The 19,852-nt window shown below is 44.9% G+C and overlaps 1 protein-coding gene across 1 annotated transcript in view; it reads left to right on the forward strand.

The window, feature by feature from the left end:
- adgrl1a (adhesion G protein-coupled receptor L1a) overlaps positions 1-19,852 on the forward strand; it is an 88,191-nt gene that overhangs the window by 18,727 nt on the left and 49,612 nt on the right. Inside the window, exon 2 of the mRNA XM_018704689.2 lies at positions 19,494-19,666. Coding sequence (XP_018560205.1) covers positions 19,597-19,666 — 70 coding nt within the window. The 5' untranslated portion in view covers positions 19,494-19,596. The remainder of the gene's footprint in view (positions 1-19,493; positions 19,667-19,852) is intronic.

A 19,852-nucleotide genomic window follows, 5' to 3' on the forward strand; every position in this document is an offset into this window, starting at 1 on the left:
AACAGCTGGGCCACTCTTTAATGTTCCTGTCAGGGAGGGGTTATCATGTAACCTGTTTCCCCTGTCTCCTGTCCTCACACCTGCTAAATGGCAAGCCAACCTCCAAAGAAAGAGGGAGAGAGAGCATGAAAAAGAGAGCAGTGCAGCACAGAGCCCTTATTAAAGCTGTCCTCCAAGGCTGCCCTCTGACTGATTCCCCCTGTAAATCTCCCCTTTAATTGGAGAGGGCACAAGAAGAGAGGTGCCACCTCAATCACAAATGTATTCTGCATCTCTGAGGAAGGATGGAAGAGAAAGATTGAGAGAGAGAGAGAAAGAGAGAGACAGGTGGAGGGACAGACAGACAGCGAGGTCCTCAGAATATGTGGGTGGAGACAGTCAGAGATATAAACACGATGAGGGTTTGAGAAGTGAGATGACATATTTACATTCGCCTGGGAAGTGGGAGGCGGGAGGTGAAAAGATGAAAAGGTAGCACAGTAATGGAGAGAGACGGGCAGAGAGGTGCGCCAAGGGTGATGCAAGGAGAGGAGGAGAAGGACAATGGGCGAGGAAGAGAAAGTAATGGAGGGAGACAAATAGAAATGGCTGGCAGTGAAAGAAAAGGAAAGCGTACGTGTGCGTGTGTGTGTGTTTGTGTGTGTGTGTGTGTGTGAAAGAGAGAGAGAGAGAGAGAGAGGTAGAAGAGAGACAGGCTGATTTCACCAGAGTTGCAGCCTGAGTGTCCTCCCTTAATGGGGTTGCCATGACAACGGTGTATAAGAGAGTCAGGCTCCAGCAGAGTGTGTGTGAGTGTGTGTGTGTGTGTGTGTGTGTGTGTGTGTGTGTGCGTGCGTGTGAACTTGTGTGTGTGTGCTCTGCTCCTCAAGTGATTGATTATCTGTGAGACAGTATACAGTACTATACGGTAACACTACTACACCTTGGGCTTTTTTTTTTTGTAAAAAGGTGGGCAGGAGTTTATTTCCTTTCACTATTTGTTTGGTCGTACGTCCTTGTATGAATGACGAGGGGGAATGATGGAAGGAGGGAGAAGGAAAGCAGCAGCCTCTTCGGCTGTGTCATTGCCCTTCTTGGCAGAGCCAAGCGGGTGTGCAGTAACTGTTGTGTCCTGGCCATGTCCCTTGTACCACTGGCAGCCATGTTGAATGAGGTTAGGTGATGTCATGCCGGTCAGGTGACGTTTGGAAGGCCCAGCTGTCACGGAGCAGAGGCAGTCCCACAGGAGCACCAATCTGTCATCATTATATTAATGACACGCATAGCACTGCTAGCAATGTCATCTCTTGTGTGTGCCAAAGCTAACGAGCAGCGCCTTAATTGTAAAATTAATTGAAAAACATTTTGATTAAAGACCACCCTCCCCACCCCAGCCCTCCTCCATCTTCATCAGCTCCCCTTTCACTCTGCTCCGCCATCTTTCTATCCCCCCCCGGTTATGTCCTTTTGAGTTTTCTCCCAGGTCCCAGCAGCTCTCACTTTCACACACTATTCTCACTTTCTTTTTTCTGTCTCCTCCCGCATTTGCATCTCTGACCTTCTCCCATTTTCATCTGTGCTCTGTTTCTCCTTCAACCTTTTCTAACCCCCCAACATGTTCCCTAGCCCATCATTTTCTCCCCCCCTCAACATACTCATTTTCTACTATCTGTCACTCTCTTCTTTCGTTAGGAAAATTACAACTCTTTTATGTGCTCGATCTCCCTCCTCATCCCTCCCTCCCTTCCCTCCTCTTTGTCTTTTCCCATCAGGCTCCCCTCTGCGCTGCTGTCTCTCTTGTCTTTTCTCCTCATGTCTCCATTACAGTCTGTTTTACGCCCTCAGTATGTCTGTGTGTCTGTGTTTGTATGCAGTGGTGGAGTTATAAGGGGAAAGGAGTTGGTAAAGTGGTAGTTTGTGCCCAGCTTTACTTTTTTACCACACCCCCACTCCCCTGCAGCTCTGTGTAGCCTCAGAGGCTGGTCAGTCTCTCGTTTCTGACTCTCATTCACCAGCACTCTTTCTCCTTCCTCTCTCTCCAGCAAAGCTCCAGAACCAGAGGGAAAGAGGGAGAGAGTGATAAGGCTGGTGTACATCTCCAATGGTCTTTTATTCTCTAGCCTCCCCTCTCATCTTGGCTCTCCTTCTGCTGCTCTCACTCTCCATTTCTCCCCGGTGTGGACTGAGGTCCAGTTTATCATTCTGCCACAGACTCCATGGAAAGATTTCTGGCTTTTGTGTAGTTGTGCATGTGTGTACATGCGTGTGTGTGTGTACTTTTTTCTTGCACTTTTCTCTTGTCATAATCTAATTAAGTAAATGACACATTAAGTTTGTAGCTCCCTTTGTTTGCCTGAGAGCATACTGTATGTGTGAGTGCAAAATACAAGGTATGAGATAGTGAGAGTATATATAAGCCAGGATAATGGGAGCACCAGGGCTCATTAATGTCACCCATTGCAATAATGATACAGACAAGAAGGAGACATTGATCATCAGCGAACGATCAATAATGGGGCGTATCGATCAGAACAACAGTTTGTCACCATGCAGATCGACGTCCCTGCAGGACACCAGGCTCCCAAGGGAGGGTGTCACTGCCTCACCATAGGCTTCTATGTTCATTTATTTAAGAGGAAACATAGGCACAAACAAATGCCACTCTGATGAATGTCTGTTTTGTGCATAATTAGGTAAACATAGCTCTTAGTCAATAGGAGAATAGATTCATGAATTAAATCTTCCTCTGTGAATAATAAGCTCTAAACGTGGGTACTGAACAGCACAGGAACATCCCCAAATTCTTCATGTTAGCCTTAATAGCCAAGTTGAGAGCAAGAGGAAGGATACATTAGGGGGAAATATATCCATACAGAACTATATCAGGTCCCTACACAAGAGTCTTGAGCCTGCCCTCTTTTTCTGGCTCCCTTTGCACTGTCCACTCCTGTTGGACTCAGACTGTCTTGGAGAATAGCTGGCAGTGAAAGAAAAGGCAGCAGAGTGACTGTAACACCGGGTGGAGTGTTGCCATAGAGACGCAGCGTCACAGCTCCTAAGCAGATAACACTTTCAATGCCATTCCCTTCTTTGTGATTCCCACATTCAAGGATGGAGTGGGAACAGGTGTGATCAGCAGCTTCCTTAAATATTAGAGGGGAGGGTTGAGAGGGTTTTTTGGCACCAGGAGGGCTGGTTTCTCTGTGAATTTAGTTGGAAACTTGTTCTGTTGTAATGATGACCTTGGGAAAAGAGTGCGAGGCAGGTCCGAGACCTCACCAGCATGCACTGAAATGCAGAGCAAGGTGGCGTCGATTGAGGTGCAATTAGAAAGCACACTGGAGTATTTACAGTCTCTAATCTCTCACTTCCTACATATAGCTATCTCAAATCAAACACTGTATGTTAATTACAAGTGTTAACTGCAGCCATAATTTCAGTCTCATTCCTCCATGTACACCCTCCCTTTCCCCTTTTTTTTATAGTCAAGCGAAAAAGAGGAGGTGGAAATGTTGGACAAGATGTTGAATGTGTTCCTCTTCACGTGTGTGTGTTTGTGTCTGTGTGTGTGTCTGTGTGTCTATGTGGGGCTGGCCCAAAGGCAGATCACCAAACAGCTGTGTGTTAGTGCCAGTGAGTAGACATTTGGTCCACTCGACCCGTAATGCTGGCACACTGGGTGGGGAATGGTGTCCAAGTCCTCCTCTCAAATCCTCAGTCCATCCGTCCATTCCCCTCTCATTGTCCCCGGGGCAGCAGGCGGCCCCAGCTAAATACTGATCTGCCTGAACGGGCACAGGTGCAGCAGGGGGTCTGTCCCACTGCCAAATGTTGTGCTTCTGTTTCCTTTGGGTTTATAAGAGGGTTGTGCATCTCTCGTTCTCTCTCGCTTCTGGAGGGATCGAAAAAGCTGCAGATGTAAGTGTTTGATCAGCCTGCCGATACAACAGGAAGCAGGGGAGTGAGTGAGACTAAAGTGCAATGAGAAAACAGAAGATGTTGAAACACTGGAGAAGAAAATTTTTGATGAGTACTCTGCAGGAGCGGAATGTGTGATAACAGTAATGCCACTGTTTCAAAAGTGTTGTGCAGCTTTGGGACTTACCAGAAATGGAGTGGAGGTCTGGATGTAGGGATGGACACTGCAGTATGCCTGCAGCTGTCCTTAGGGAACTGTGTTTGGTGCAGATGTGTGTGCCAGGGGTATCTTTAGAGAGGCTGGCTGCAGGCATCCCTTTGGGATTGCAGGAAGGGGGGGTAGAGGAGTGCTCTGGTTTCATGTCTCAATCAGGAAAGCTTCAGGAGTGCCTCTCAAGGCTCAAGTAGAAGCTAACGTCCATTTGTAGTGTATTTAAAAGAGAATGCCTGCACTTAAGGGCTACTTATTGCTTCACATAGTCAAACAGAGACAGTGAGCGAAAGTAGATACATACGTAAAAGCCTCAGTACACTCAGAGACTGACACATAGCACAGCAAACCTCTCTCTCACTCTCTCTCTCTCTCTCTCTCTCTCTCTCTCTCTCTCGCTTTGAATGCCCTTGCCTTCTCATTCACTTTATGTCTCCCAGGACAGTGCTCAGAAATGTTGAAATGGGGCCTAACCCACGAAGCAAAGAGGGAGAGTCGTTTAAGCTAAGTTAAACAAGGGCACTTAGATTTTAAAGGGCCATAATCTTCAAAAAGGGGCGCTTTAAAATCAATTGACAAGACATATAAAAGGTAAAGACAGATTGAGAGGAGGGAAGGTACAGTTGTTGGCAATTAAGTGACTTATTTTTATGAATGAACATTTTAATTGAATGTCATTGACACTTGCTCCGTGTGTACGTCTTTGCTTATGTGCGCATGTCCACATTTCCAAGCGCGGCCTGTGTGTGCATGTATGAATGTGTGCGTGTGTTTGCTGGGCAGCGCAGGTGGGCTGGATCAGTATCCAGAGCAGCACTGAGCCAGTGATTCAGCCCGCGCAGTTTGGGCTAGAATCCAATCAGGGCAGCCATCTGGTGACCAATCAGGGCCCTAGCTATGATGTCACAGCAACAGAGCTCTGGGTTCCATGGGAGCTGGGAAGGGTAAATGCCATGAATCACATTGGACCTCTGTGCTGTGATGAAGTTGGCTGATTGGGCCACAGAGCAGACTATGAGGCCTTAGCAATGTGATCATCGGTGCACTGGATGATGAGGTGTGAGGGGGCGAGCTGTGCTGCTGACCAGGATGCTGGATCACTGACACCAGGCTGTTGTGATTTGAGTGTCTGTAAATGTGGGCAGTGTTATGTTTGTGCTTCCTCACCAACAAACAGACTTTGTTAGCCTGAATACAAGCTCCTTCTCTACTCATGGTAGAACAGATGAGTACACATATCTTTGCTTTCGCTGTGTTTACTGTAGATTTGGGGAAAAGTGGCATCTCTGTCTTTTGTTTCACTTTACAGACTATGGCAGTGGCACCAGATCCCATGCGGCTAGGACACTGGGATGATGTACTGTATCTGGGGTGATTGACAGCTCTGTTAATTCTAATGTGATTAATATTTCAAGACTCTCCTCTGTGTGAATGCCTCTATCATTTTAAACAGCCTCGAAGAGCTCAAGCCAGGTCTCCAGCACCCAGTGAGTCACCCTGACCCGGACCTACAGTGGAAATGTTCCTAGCTTTCACACCACTTGCGGTTAGCAGGCTGGGGGGTGGGGGGTGGCGGATGGCTGGGTGACAGAGAGAAGGAAGTCACAGGAGAATGCCTGTCACTACTGAAGGCCCTCTGCAGGGCATTAGAGGGGAAACAGGACAGGCTGGCAAGAGAGAGTCTCAGTGAAAGTTGACCTTAAAAAGCTTCACAGCACCAGATATTGCTGTAACACTCAGGTCTGTGAATATTTCATCAGCCCTTAAGCGAGTTGTAGAATGTAGCAGGTTGGCGATGGTGGTACAGCTATAGTAGTGATGCAGTGCTGTACTGTGAAGTCTCATATTATGTCTGAGGCTATATAGAAAAGAGGGTTTATATTTATGTGGCAGCAGAGTCCAAAATGGCCTACAGTATTAATGCAAATCCCTCAGATGGGATGTACAGTAGCATGGATAGAGGAGGGGGGGGTGGACTGTTGTGATTACTAAAACCAGTTAAATCCACCCTCCTTCCCTCTGGTGCTTATCTGATCAGTGGAGCAACCAGATAGCCCCTCAGCATGGGATTTAATATCAAACACAGGCCATAAGCTGTGTTCAATAGGCATGACAAGGATAAACATCAGTGGAAACATGCAATGTATTGCTGGCCTTGCCTGCATATAAAGGCAGCAGGGGTGAGATGTGCGCAGCGTCTTGACATCAGTACATACGTAAGTTAACAGTGGAGAGCCCACAAGCTGGACCTCACATGTGCTTCACACACAGTTTGAGTGCAACAAAGAAGGAGAATAAAAATTAGAGAAAGATGGAAAGAGAGGAGTGAGAGGTGGAGGCAACCATGCAGAGAGAGACAAATCTGAGGGCCTAGCATGGAGGTGCAGGAGGTGGGAGGTGTGTGAGCTTGTGGGACTGTTTGTGCGCTAGTGTGCATGTACTCTGCATGTGTGTATGCCTGCTCTGCCGCCCTGGTGACTTCAGGTGTTATCTTCTTAGCCTCCAGACGTGACAGTGAGATAATTAGAAATGTTAACACTCACTGGAGCTTGTACTTCTATGAATTCTCACTTTCTTTCTCTCTCATTTGCTATTTCTCCTGTCTGTCTTGCATAAACACCCACACACACGCACACATACACACTCTCAAATTCTATTATCTCCCTTAGCCCGTGTTATGAATGACACACTTAAACCCTGGAATGACTTGGCCATGCGGCAGTGGATCACAATTAACGTCAGCGCTAGCATCTGTGGAAATAATTCACAGCTCAATTTTAATGTGCTGATGACCCGTTTTTCCTACTTTTAATAAGAAATACTTATTTAAATTTTGTACATAGCATTATTCATTTGTTCAGTGAATTTGAAAGCAAATTTGATAATTCATCGTAATAGTGAGAATCAGTTGTTAATTACAGTATTTTCAGAAAAGAGCGCTGAAAAAGGTGAAAATGGAATGATAGAGGTGAAATTAATTACATTCACAGCTGGATTAATTCGGACTGTAGGATAAGAATTAAGGATGGTAAATAGCAGTTGCATTTTATTTCCTTGAATTGACACAGACAATAGACATCTATGTTTTAGGCAGTCAACAAACAGAGCCCGGTTTACTGAAGCAGTAGGAGGACATTGTTGAAATTCTGAGAAATGTCTTGGCTAAAGGAAAGAGAGAGAGAGATACAGAGAAAGACATGCTCACTGGAGTGTTTCACATGGAAAAATGAAAAGTGACAGAAAGCTGACGGAGGGATGACAACCTTGTTTGTCCTTTACTGGATGATCAACATGTGCTACGCGGATATGGCTCCCCAAGGTGGACCATGGGGCAGCTGATACAGAGAGTTCCATGCTCCACTGGAATCCCTCTACCTTTAAATTAGCATCCTAACTCCGCTTACTCAGCTAGCAGCGCAAGCTGTGGAGCAGTGTGTGAACACTGGTGATAATGAAAATGCACACTATCAACATCATTAAAGATAATCTTGGCTCATTTTGTGCTGGGACACATACTCTGAGGAAGATGCTCCGAACAACAGGAAGAGCTAATTTTGTCAGGGCAGGGCACATAAACACCTTCCTACTATCATCTCACCGGGTCTCACCATTCTCCACACCTCTGATGCTTGGTTGTAGGGATGAAGGAGTAGTATAGGTTCATTTGCAGGAAACAGATCCCAGGTCAAGGCAAAGGCTTGTCTGACGGCATCTCCAGCGTGTGTCTAATTGAGCGCTGTGTAGTTAATTGTTGTGCGTGGGAGGGGAGAAATCAATCTGTTTTCTCACTGCCGTGACTTCTAGGCCCTGGGGTGAGAGACTGGAGCTGGCAGATACACACGTACGCACATGCACAGCTCTGCCAAAAAACCCCAAAACCAAGCACAAACTTGCACATGCAGACCCGTACCCTTCGTCTACTGGCACACACACTCCTCCAAGGAAGAGGATGTGCATGAGGGGTTATTGAGTCAGGGTAAAGTCAGATCCATCTATCGATCGGCTGCTAGCTGAGAGAGGAGTCAGGAACGTGAGACCTGCACAGGTCAGGGGGCCAAAAGACTGAGGGGATGAGAGACAATAAAAGAGAGGAAAGGAGAGAGAGAGAGAAACCTACAGAGCTTACAGCTAGCAGCGCTCCCCCCACACCGATCCTCTCTGAATGCAGAGCCAGCGTTCTGCTTTGACGTAGATATTCAGAGAAGCTCTGCTCAGCTTCATGAACATTAGAATGAGATTTCTTCAATTTGTAACTTGGGTCAGTGCCATATGTCAGATCAATGGGGAAAAAAGAGATGTACTAACGGCAGCTAATTGTTATCCTTATCTTTTTATCTGTATCCTATTGCTATAGATTATTCTATACTTAATGTAATATATATATAATGAATCTACAGTGAGCAACCGTGTCAATTAACATACAAATGCCTTCTACAAATAATGAATTAATTTGCATATTCAATTAATCAGCTCATTTGCATGTGTTTAGTTATCTTTAAGGGTGTTTCAATTTATGACTGAGTGCTGCTGTCAGTGAATACTTATTTGCATTTTAAATCTGTAGCTGTGTAGAAAAAAAACTGTGTTTCCTTCGATGCACCGGCCTCCCCCACAGACCCAAAACGGCTGTGCTGGTTTAGGGGGAATTTGTAGCGAGAGGTTCACCTGAATAATTTACTTTTCCTTTCAATGGGATCAGAGCAGCGACTCACTTCTGATCTCATTTGAACCACCATAGCTCTTTTGCCATTGGCTGTTGGCAGCTGGCGGAATGTCTGCAAGCCTCCCCTTGATTGGCTCAGAGTTATTTATTTTCACCCAGTCAAAAACTCTTCCATTATTGATGGGAATGAAGCAAACTGGGATCTGATGATGAGATGTGAAAATAGGATGAGAACTGCAGAGGGATGGAGGGAGCATGTGACTACAAAACAGCGACGGTTTGTGGAGGGGTAGAGACATGAGGTTGAAGAGAGATATGCTGAGGGGGAGGGGTGATAAGGTGGATGAGTACAAACAGTACTATCCTTCACTTGGATAGCAGCAGCAGGCGCCATGAGATGTCTGTTTATTCATCTCCTTTTATGCGCTTGGTTCCCTTTTTCTGCCGAACCTTTTTAGCCGAACAAAGGCAGATGGAGGGAGTGATTCAGAGTGACCAGACGCCCGAGACTTCCGGAACAGAGAGGGGGAGAAAGGTCACATGAAACAGGAGGCTCCATGGAGACCACGGACCAGAATGCAATGTGTCGATGAACTGATGTACTCAGGCCTCTGGGGACAGGAGGAGATGGAGAGAAAAATGAGTATTCCAAAAGAAAGGAAAAAGAAAGTGCGGGTAGTGGCAGAGTTGTGTGTGTGTGTGTGATCATTTGAAGGTGTGTATCTGAATGCACACGTCTCAAGGCGTAATCGTTACACCAGGGCACATAGCAACACCAAAATATACAATGCGTGTGCATGGAATGCATGGCAGTCTGTGTTTTTGTGTGCACATGTGTGTACACTTGCTTAGCTTCAGTCTATGAGCGGTGGGAGGGTGAGGGGGGGTGGGGTCGGCACAGACCCTCTGGATCCTCTCCATGCACTGATGGGTGTTCACCTGGTGTGGATCCTGGCAAAGCGTTTCCAGCACCGTGCAGTTGGTAATTAACAGAAGCAGGCAGTGGAAAGCAGCACCTGTTACAGCCTGACTGACTGAGGCCCTGAGCTCTGGGCTCTGGGCTGTGTCTCCCACTGCTCCTCTCTAATAATCAGGCCCACCACCACCCACCCCTCCTCTGGGACCTCATAGCATGAGTGTATGCATGCGTGTGTTTGTGTGATTATGTGTGACGTTCAAAACAAGAAAAAGGAGATGGATTAAGAGGAGGTGGGGACAAAGAAGAGGAGATTCTGCAGTCATTTCACTAGTAATAGAAGCTCCACATTTAGCTTGCAACTGCCTGTGTGGTTCTGAGTGTTCTTTCCAGCAAATGTGCGTGTTAGTGTCAAACCTGTCCTGAGTTCCTAGAGACCTGATTAATAGACATATGGAGACTTGATTTTGCTCTTCTAGCACGAATGAGTCAATGATCTATATTTGCCACTTTTGCTCAGCCTTATTTATACGAACACCAGCAATTTCCCTGTCAGTGATTCAGTTGTCTCCAATTACAGATACAAATAAATAAATTAGAGTTCGCTGTATAAGATGTAAGCATGAATGTGTCTCGGCATGTGTATATGTACACTTTTGTTTCTCCTCAGTTACTACTGAGTAGCTGTGAAGGCTGCTACTGTGCTGTATGTGGGACAGCGTCAGTGTGCCTTCATGTACATGTATGTGTGTGTGTGTGTGTGTGTGTGTGTGTGTGGAGCGGGGGCAATGCATATGTGAGTATGACAAAGGTAGACACAGAGAGGAAGAGTTAGAGGAAGTGAGTGACAGCCATGTTTTAGAATTGGGGCATGTCAGCCTGGGCCTGCTGTGTCAGAATCTCCTGATGCCCACTCTGCCCGTCCTAAAGCTGGATAACCTTGGCAGGCAGATTGGGGTCACTACTATCAAATTAGATACATCATTCGCATACACACACATGCACACTCTACTGCACTACACAAATCTCTTGGACATTTGGGAAAGGTAGACAAGTTTGCATCCACATAAACAGGCAAACACCCACTCACTGTGCTCTGGCGATGCACAGCAAAATCATCTGGATAACTCGAGACAGGTATAGAGGGTCAAGGAAACTGTACTTTTTAACGTTGGTTGAATTGCTAAAATTGCTAATAAATTGGGTACTCAGTGCCCAGCTGCCATGATGTGAGGATGCACTGGGTTGATAAAAGTCCAGATACACTCATCTGAAGTTTAATTGATGTGCACTCACATTAAAGGCCAGAAGCATACGCTCATGAAGTGCGTATAATGCAAACTGCTCTGTGCAATGTGTGTGTCATTTATATGCCAGTGTGTGTGAAGCTTCGACATGAGTAGCTTTGCTAATAAACCGCTATTGTATCAGAAATCTAAACATAAAGCAGGAAAATTACCCACACATTGACACTGTCTAAAGGATATCACAGGTTTAGTTGCTGTTAACAGTAAAAAGGCTGCTCTTTATCAGCTGACTGCTAAGGCTTGGATCCGGAATGTTCTTACAACCTTTGAACGCACCACAGCACAACAACAATGTCTGCTTCACATTCAACGAGCAGCCTGCAGCAGACTTTTTTTTTTTTTTTAAAAAAAGCACATACAGTGAAAGGGATGAAGCATGTTAAAACCTAGTATGTAGAAGCAGAGAGGAGGAAACAACTTCTACATAAAGTGCAATAGATGCAGATGTTCCAACGAAATGGCCACATCACCACTGTAAATTAGAAAAAATGGCTATTGATTGCAACGATGAAGCAAAGAACGATTCATTTCTTTGAACTGTTCAACTGTAGAATATATAAAATAAATTTCTGTTCTGTTTATGGTCAGTTGGATCCTCCGGACTCTAACTAACTTCACTAAATCCAAATTGATGCCTGTGTTAAAAAAAAGAACGAAAAGCATGTGGATCTCTGAAGTGGCGAGTTGAAGATGTGAAGGAATAATTAGTTGATGGTGCCGCTGACACAAAAGATGGATACTTCCATTGTATGGGTCTCAGCAATGAGATGAAAAGAATGTCAACCTATTTTTAAATGTCACTGTCTCTTTTTGTTCTGAATCCCTGCTCTACTTTGTGCCACAGATCTAAACTAGGTCAACATCACATGTGGCGCCCCGGTGGGCTCCTATGTGTGCGTACATGTGTGAGTGTGCTCATGTGGGTGAACATGTGTGCAAATGCTTCAAGCCATGATCATGTCCTACCATACACCGACACCCAACACTTAAAAGGGGGTGTCTACAGTTTGCCTTGAGTGAATCCCAAATGCTGCTAAACAATTACGAATGAGTCTTTTCCACACATAATTATTGTCTATCGTCCCCAATTAGGAGTGAGCATGCATTATCTGCAAATTGTTTAAGTCTGTCGTCGTGCTCATTATTGGAGAGAGAGAGAGACTTGTGGATGGGTGGGAGTGTAAAAAGATTGTGCGTGTGTGTAGATGCATAGCAACTTTGCATGTATTTGTCTGCGGGGTGTGCATCCGTAGTGTGTTTGTACACAGCGTATGCTTGGCTGTGGCGTACTGTAGCGCAACAGTGAGGCGGGGTTGCCCTGCTGGAGCTTTCAGATTAATAGACACTGATAATAACACACACAACTCACAGCGCTTCTGTCCGTAATGAAGATGGATCTAGCCGAGCCTGGCGGTGCACAGGCACTCGGGGTGGCAGCCTGCCAGTCACAGCCAAGTGACATCTGGGAACAGCTCAATGCAAAGGGCGGTAGGGAGCAAGATTCACCAGAGAGTACAATTTCATAACATTATCATGTTATATCATAATCCATTGTTGGTGGCTCGTAAGATTAACGTCAGGGCCGGCAGTTATCACTCTTGTTGTTGAGACTTAATGGTCACAGTGAATTATTCATTTCCTCCTATTGATTTGCGACGCAACTCATGCTGACAAAGTTGACAGCACAGGTTGACTGATACTGAGTATATCTAATTTGACTGTGAGGTTGGGGAAACAGTGGGAAAGAAATGGAGTAGTAAGCATGAGATAAAAGCCAGAAACAAGCCAACGTTATATGTCACAGAGCACAGAGAGACATAGCACAAATTGTGCTGCTCAACTTTCTGTTTTCTAGATGTTTTTTAAATAGATTTCTGTTTTTAGATCCCAAATTTGAGGCTTCTCTCCCGTGTTATTGCAAAATTGCAGTTTTCAGACTGAATTAATGTACAGTTTTTTGGTGATTGGTTAAGAGGTAACTGCCAAAATGGATCAGAGGTTTGATCCTTGTAAGATATTAGAGCCCATTAGAGCAGGGCTGCAGCCAGTGTTTGTGTTAGAAGACAGGTGGGCAGTGAGGTCACTTCCTCTGGCAGCTGTGGCGGGCATCACAGGGCAAGCATTGATGGGTGGTGGCATTGCCTCCTGTTGCATCAGTAATAATGAACAGTGACAAGCTCTCCACCGCCACAATAAATCACAGGCCACACTGGAGAGACACCGAAGACCAAGCCGGGGAGCATGCTCTCTCTGCTGCGCCCTGTCACTGCTGACGATCTGACTGACTGGCTGGCCAGGGGCAGACTTTCTCTATCACTCATTCACAGATGCAGCACTGTTATCACATACAGTGAACCCTCCTCAGATACTCGTGCACTATGATTAACGTGTACAACTGTCACTCAGTGAGTATTGGGCTCTATACTGGCTGCTGTATAAGCACAGAGTTTTTTTTTTTTTTTCCACTTTTTTGAGAACTACTACTGTTTCGGAAACATATAATAGTTAAAGTGTAGACTCTAGAGATGAGGAGGTGTGTGGGTTGGGGTTTGTGGAGAGCTGCAGCTGAGGGCAGATGCTGAAGCTGGAAAAAGTGGTACAGGAGTGTCTATTGAATAAAGTGAGAGGGGCTCTCTCTCTCTCCCTCTCCCCCTTCCCTTTGCCTTTACCTCTTTGACAGCCGCGCTAGCCCTGTTTGATATCCCTCCGCTGTGTTCTGCAGCTCTGCAGATTCCCTTGTCTCATTTGCATTCCCTTAAAGCACACTTCCATTAAAGTCTCCCCCTGTTTTTTTTGTCTCTTCCCTCTTTCCTTCTGTTTCTTCAAATAGCTCTTTTTTTCACTGGGTTGCTGTTTTGGAGGGAGCCTTATTCCCTGTTGACTACACAGCCTATCCCCGCTCTCCCTGAGTCAGTAATCAAACACATTGGCCCTAATACACAGGCCATTACAAGAGCTCTGATGTTCCGTCTGCACACAGCCGGCACAATGGTGTCATTATATAAACAGCCCTGCTGCTGCAGCCAGTAAGATACTACCACACCAGAACTCCGGCCTTAACTGACCTACCACAGTAAATGGAGATGTGTTGGGGATGATCTGACCTGAATGTGCTTGTGTAGTCACTGCTAGCTTAACAACATTATCCATCCTGAATGAATGCTCTAGTGTTAACATTACAGTAGGCTATCAGTTCTCACTATGGCCGAGACCGTGCGGGCTGTTGAGCATCAATGCAAATGCAATAGAATCAGGTTGTTGTGAAGGAATAATATCTAATGCTATTATGCAGTCTTTGCTAGCGATAGCCTCACCAAAAAGGATTAGGGAGATTAGCGATAGGCCCAACTGGAAGATAACAATGAAGGGGGGTGGGAGGGCAGCGGTTTACACAAGCTGGTATCATATTTTTCTGCAGTGACATTGATTCGATCTTGTTTTGGCAGCTGTTAAGCGTACAGAGGTAGGAGTGTACAAAAAGTGTGAAAAACTATTTAAAATTTATGTTTCTGGAGTTATTTTCTAAACTTGGAGTTTTAGGACATTGAATACAAAAATGGCATGGTTCCCTGCTGTTTTGAATTTCATAGATAATGGTGTCAGAATGTGCCAGGCCTTGCCCTTGATGTCACTTTCAGCACAGTGACTGAAGCAAACTCTTTTTCATAATCAGAGTGATCTGATTCCATACACTTTGGTAATGGGCGATTTCCACACACACACACACACACACACACACACTGCAAGTGTGTCCAGATCCTCACTTTGGCTAATTTGAATAATCATTGAATTAAATTCAACTGACATACATCAGCATCCTGGAAGGCAGGTTTGACGGGAAAAACACAGCCTCCCACTCAGCAAAGCTCGATCGCAGATGGTGATGGTAATGATATTTCATGGTATGTCTGTTACGTTTCAAAAGGAAAAGTAGGATAATTATATTCACTTTGGCGAGTGATTAGTTTTATGGAGGTGAAGAAGTAATTAATGAATTCTATCTCATCCTCATTTATTGTTACACTTCCTTGTATTGCTCCCTCTTGCCTAACTCAAGAGAGTACAAAAGAGTATTGAGTGTGACAAAGCTTCAGCACCGATGAGTCAGAAGGAGAATTACTTAGAGGCCCCCAGGCGAAGCATACGTTTTTGTCATTCTCTGCAGTCTCATCAAACCCTAATACTACATGGCTAGCCTTCACTGAGTCTAGTGATACTTTCCTCTGAAATAAAGTGCCTGTCTCAGACCTGACTGATACCAAATCCCAACAGCACTGAGTAAAACATTGTGGTTGTTTTCAGTTTATTCCAATTTAGGTAGATGTTGGAAGTTTATCTGAACTGAATTTTTACTTGATTACAAATATTTAATGCAGCAGTTTGCATCACTTTCTGATTTCTAAGTGAGATGTGATTGCCATTCAGTTTTGCACGCTCGACTGTGTCGGTTGCTAGGAGCCAATCATTTCCTTCATAGCGGGAGCTTTGCTACTGAACCAACTATTTGTTGTTGAAGCATCTGAGGCATAAACATCAATCCTAATAGCATGGGAAATGCTGGTGCTTCATCTTAAGATGCAAAGACTTCTCTTTGCATGAAGAAACTGACCGTCATAATTTATGACTGTCAAATCTTTAAATCAATCAGGAGTGTTTTCCCAGCCGAATAAATTTGTGTGTTTGTGTTTTCCCACTCCCCGCTTTGCCCCCCTTTGCCCTGCATGATTTTCACTTGTTCATACAACATACCTCATCTTCAAATGTTTTGAAATGCTAATTAAGATGTTAGAAGTTGCCAGAGCAGTTTATGTGTGCAGAGGATCTTTGGCAAGCTTTTAGTAGAGAATTCACATTTAAAGCTGCAGTGTTAGTCCAATCAGTGGTGTGCATCTGTAACCTCCTGACCGTTGGCTGGCCAGTCGCACACCCACACATGCACACACACACACACACACACACACACCGAGTCGACTCACACCTATCATACTTGTCTTTCCCACCTTGATATCAGATTCCCCTCAGTGGGGGAAAAATAGGAGAGAGAGAAAGCCTGAAGCTGTAGCAGCTCTGAGAGTTGCACCAGCTTTTCTAATTATGCAGCAAAAACTGTCTACGTAAACTCTTTGTTCTCCCTCCTTTTGATTCTGGTCGGGTAATGTTCCTAAATGCCTCTTTCTTCTGCACTGAAATGATTTGCATGATAGGGTAAACATGAATAACTCTCGTGACAGACATACGCAGCCTTTAACAGTACCCCCCACCCTGTATAAAAAAGACTTGTGACACCCTGTTCTTGATGAGCATGCCTGCTAAAGCAAACAGATCCTAATGATCATGGTGATTATCGTAATGATCCAATAGAAGTGGATAATGAGGTTATTTGCTTTGGATCAAGGCAGCCTGTAAATTAATAGCTGAAGAAACAGAGGGTAGCATTAGAAACAAGATGACAGAGCTGTGCGCTTAAGTGTGGCTCCACCGCCACTCTGTTTAGACAGCCGCATGCCTGTCTTTGTGTTGATACAACCGACTGTCATTTGCCCTGCCTCACACTTTCTCTTCTGCTCACCCTCCTCACCTTTCCACCAGTGCGGTGAAATTGCTGGCCATTCTCCCATTTTGTGGGCTTCGGTCTCATAGGGATATGATGTTCCGCTCTATTAGAAGAGAAACAGTGATGATAATAATGGTGGATGTGATCAGTGCAAAAGGTCAGCCTCTGGCCTCGGGCGCGTAACATCCTCCAAGTAGGGAGAGCATGGAGGGCGAAGACACCCATCTCACACCCTCCAAAGACTCCTAACCTTCCTCTACCCAGAGGCAGACTGACTCATAGACACAGGCAGAAGAAATACGTTCTCCTTTGCCATTATTTCCTGCTTTCTTACTATTCCTTGCTGTTCTCACTTGGCTATTTTCAGCAGTTTCCCCTCCCACTCTCTTATTTATTCTTGTTATACAGAAAGCCTTACTTCATTTGTTCCTTACTTCCTTTGCTCCTTCTGTTCTGTGTTTATTAGTTACTCTGAATGCATGATGCTTCCCCTCGTTTTTTGTTCCTTCATTCCCTCATTCCTTTGTTCTGTCATCCCCTTGTTTCTTCTTTCCCTCATTTTGGCTTCCATCCATCCTCCCTTCCTTCATTCCTCCTGTTCTGTCTACCTACCACACTGAAATTGAGTGTTGTGTAATGCTAGCTCTCTTTTTGTCACAAAATGAAATCAATTTATCCACCCTGCACTTTTCTCTCCTTCCCTCCCTCAATCCCCAACCTGCCCTCCCTCCCTTCCCTGCTCTCTTTCCCTGGCCCTCATCTTCTGAGACCACAGGAGAGCTATTGTTGAGCAGTACAGACAGAAGCAGAGTCAAAAGAAACAAGAGGAAAGACAGATTTTTCTTATTAAAACCACAAAAGTTGGAGGGAAAATAACGAAGGCCCGTCACTGCACAGGAGGAGATCACGTTTTGAACATTAATAATACAGTGAGATGGAAGGGGGGACAAGACGGAGCAGGAGAGTAAAAGCCGTGAGAGAGAGCAGAGCAGCCAAGGCTTCTACAGTACTACATCACGTCTATTGGTATTTGTTTACTGCTTCTCTACTCTTTCTTTGTCTTTCCTGCCCTCCCTCTGAGTGTGTCCTTTTCTCTCAGCTGCTGGTCATAGAGGGTGGTCTCAAACAAACTCAAATTAAGGCAAAGGCTGCACTAGTGCAGAGGTTGTGTGTGTGTGTGTGTGTGTGTGGTGTATGTGAAATAAACGCTGGTGTAAAGAACAGCTGCTGCGGATGTGCTTTGTACTCCGTGTTCTGTTTCGTTCCTTCTCCCTCTTCACTGTTTGCCCTCCCCTTCTCTCTCGCTCCGTCTTCACTCGTACTGTACGTCATCCAACATACTAATCCACGCAGCGACACCCAGGCAGGTTGGTGGCTGCAGGCCGGGCATCGCCACTAGGGAGGAGGGTAAATATCAGAGAAGGTCAGGAAGAAGGAGGGGTTGGAGAGGTGGAGGGGAAGCCAAATCAGTGTTGATGATGAGAGGGGGGTGAAGTCACTCAGGACCTGCCATCTTGGTTGCCAGGAGAAGAGAGCTTGGCTATGGCTGCATGTTGTGCTCTTGAACAAAAAAGAAAATTTTAAAAAGTAAAAAATGCATGGACTTTTAATTTGCCAGTTTTACAGTATCATTCTCAGACTCAGACTTTTACTTTAGAATCACGACTTGGATTAGGGTTAAAAATTCACCACATATTCTGAATATTTCCTTTCAATTTCCACTGAAATAGATAATAGCATTTTTTCCACACAGTTTGAGAACATCACATATTCTGCCACAGTATATACAGTGTGAAAAATTCTATATCTAGCTTCGAATGTCAAATTACATTGAATTACATTTTTTTAAAGGCTGAGCCGCTGTATGAAATTGAAACATCTAGATGTCTTGTGCATCGTCTTTTTACATCTCTTTTGACACATCTGCTACAGTTGGAAAGTTTTGGTTCTTGGCCAGAATCACTGTGGTTTAAAAAGGTCTTTAGGCTACACAAGCACCACATAGTAGCCGAACCTGTGTGTGTGTGAGAGAGTGCATGGAAGCTTAATCTATTATATCATGCTCTCCTACAATCTAAGTTGGTAGGATCAATCAAATAAAAGGGGGTAGAGGGTTAGAGAGATCAAAAGAAATCCTCTCAACCCCCCCACTCAAAAAAGCCTTCATACACAAACACACACACACACAAATGCAGACAGACACAGTCCAATCTGTCTGTTTCATCAGCAAGCTCAGCAGGAGGAGTATTAGCTCTAACAACACCGTCTCTACTGTTTTCTGTCTCTCAGCCCCTGGAGGAGCAGAGCAGTCTCTACTGTCAAAAAATCAGAGCTAAAGTTCCACATAGTGATTTATTTCATTAGGCAAATGAGATGCGTGAGCCCTATGGCATTGCTGACTGAGTCACCACTTTTCATTGTCTTGCTTTGTGTGCATGGCGGTATGCAAACATAAACACACACACACACACACACACACACACACAGAAGACATGTATTTTTCACATGTTGAATATAGCTCAGTTAACAGCCCCGAAACATATGTACCATGTCTGATTCAATCAAGCGTTCAAACACAGTAGAGTGATGAGCTGGTAGTGGCAACAGCTGTTGCCATGCCATCCTGCACAAAATGGCCTCAGATCTCCCTGTCTGATCATTCTACCTGACCACCACAGGGGGAGCCTCTCCTCTCCTCTCCTCTCTCTGATATAACATTTAGCATGCTATGCCAGTCATGAGCCACTCAGTTTTGTGCAGAGTTATTATCACATATTCCCATAATAAATGCAGAATAAATTAGTCAACATTGTCTAATTCAAATGCCATACTGAGAGGGGAAAGAATGAGAAACAGAACAGTAGCATAATTTCTCTTTATATACAGTTTGATTCAAAGTTTTATTAGGTATTTACCTGTGTGTTTCTGTTCCTCTCTGCCTACAGGATCACCCTCAGGGAGGGTGTAAGCTGAGGAAGTGCCACCCCACTCACCTGTGCCTGCTTACGGCCTCTACGCTTTAGCCCTGCCCCCTGGTCAGCCTCCAACATGGCTCTTGCAGTCTGGATCATCCTTACCTGTGCTGTAGGTTTCAGCAATGTCGCTCCATCCTCGCAAGGTACATACATTTTGATATTGTGAGGTATTTTTAATATAATCACATTACATTGCAGATAATTAAACCCATGTATTTCTGTATTCAGTACTTATACTGTATGTATTAACTGTTTATTCTGATATACAGTATATGCAATATAGATCATTTTGTATTGCTTCACTGATCCCACTTGTAATGTTGCACATG

Source organism: Lates calcarifer, linkage group LG11 (genome assembly GCF_001640805.2).
Source record: "Lates calcarifer isolate ASB-BC8 linkage group LG11, TLL_Latcal_v3, whole genome shotgun sequence".
NCBI lineage: Eukaryota > Metazoa > Chordata > Actinopteri > Centropomidae > Lates > Lates calcarifer.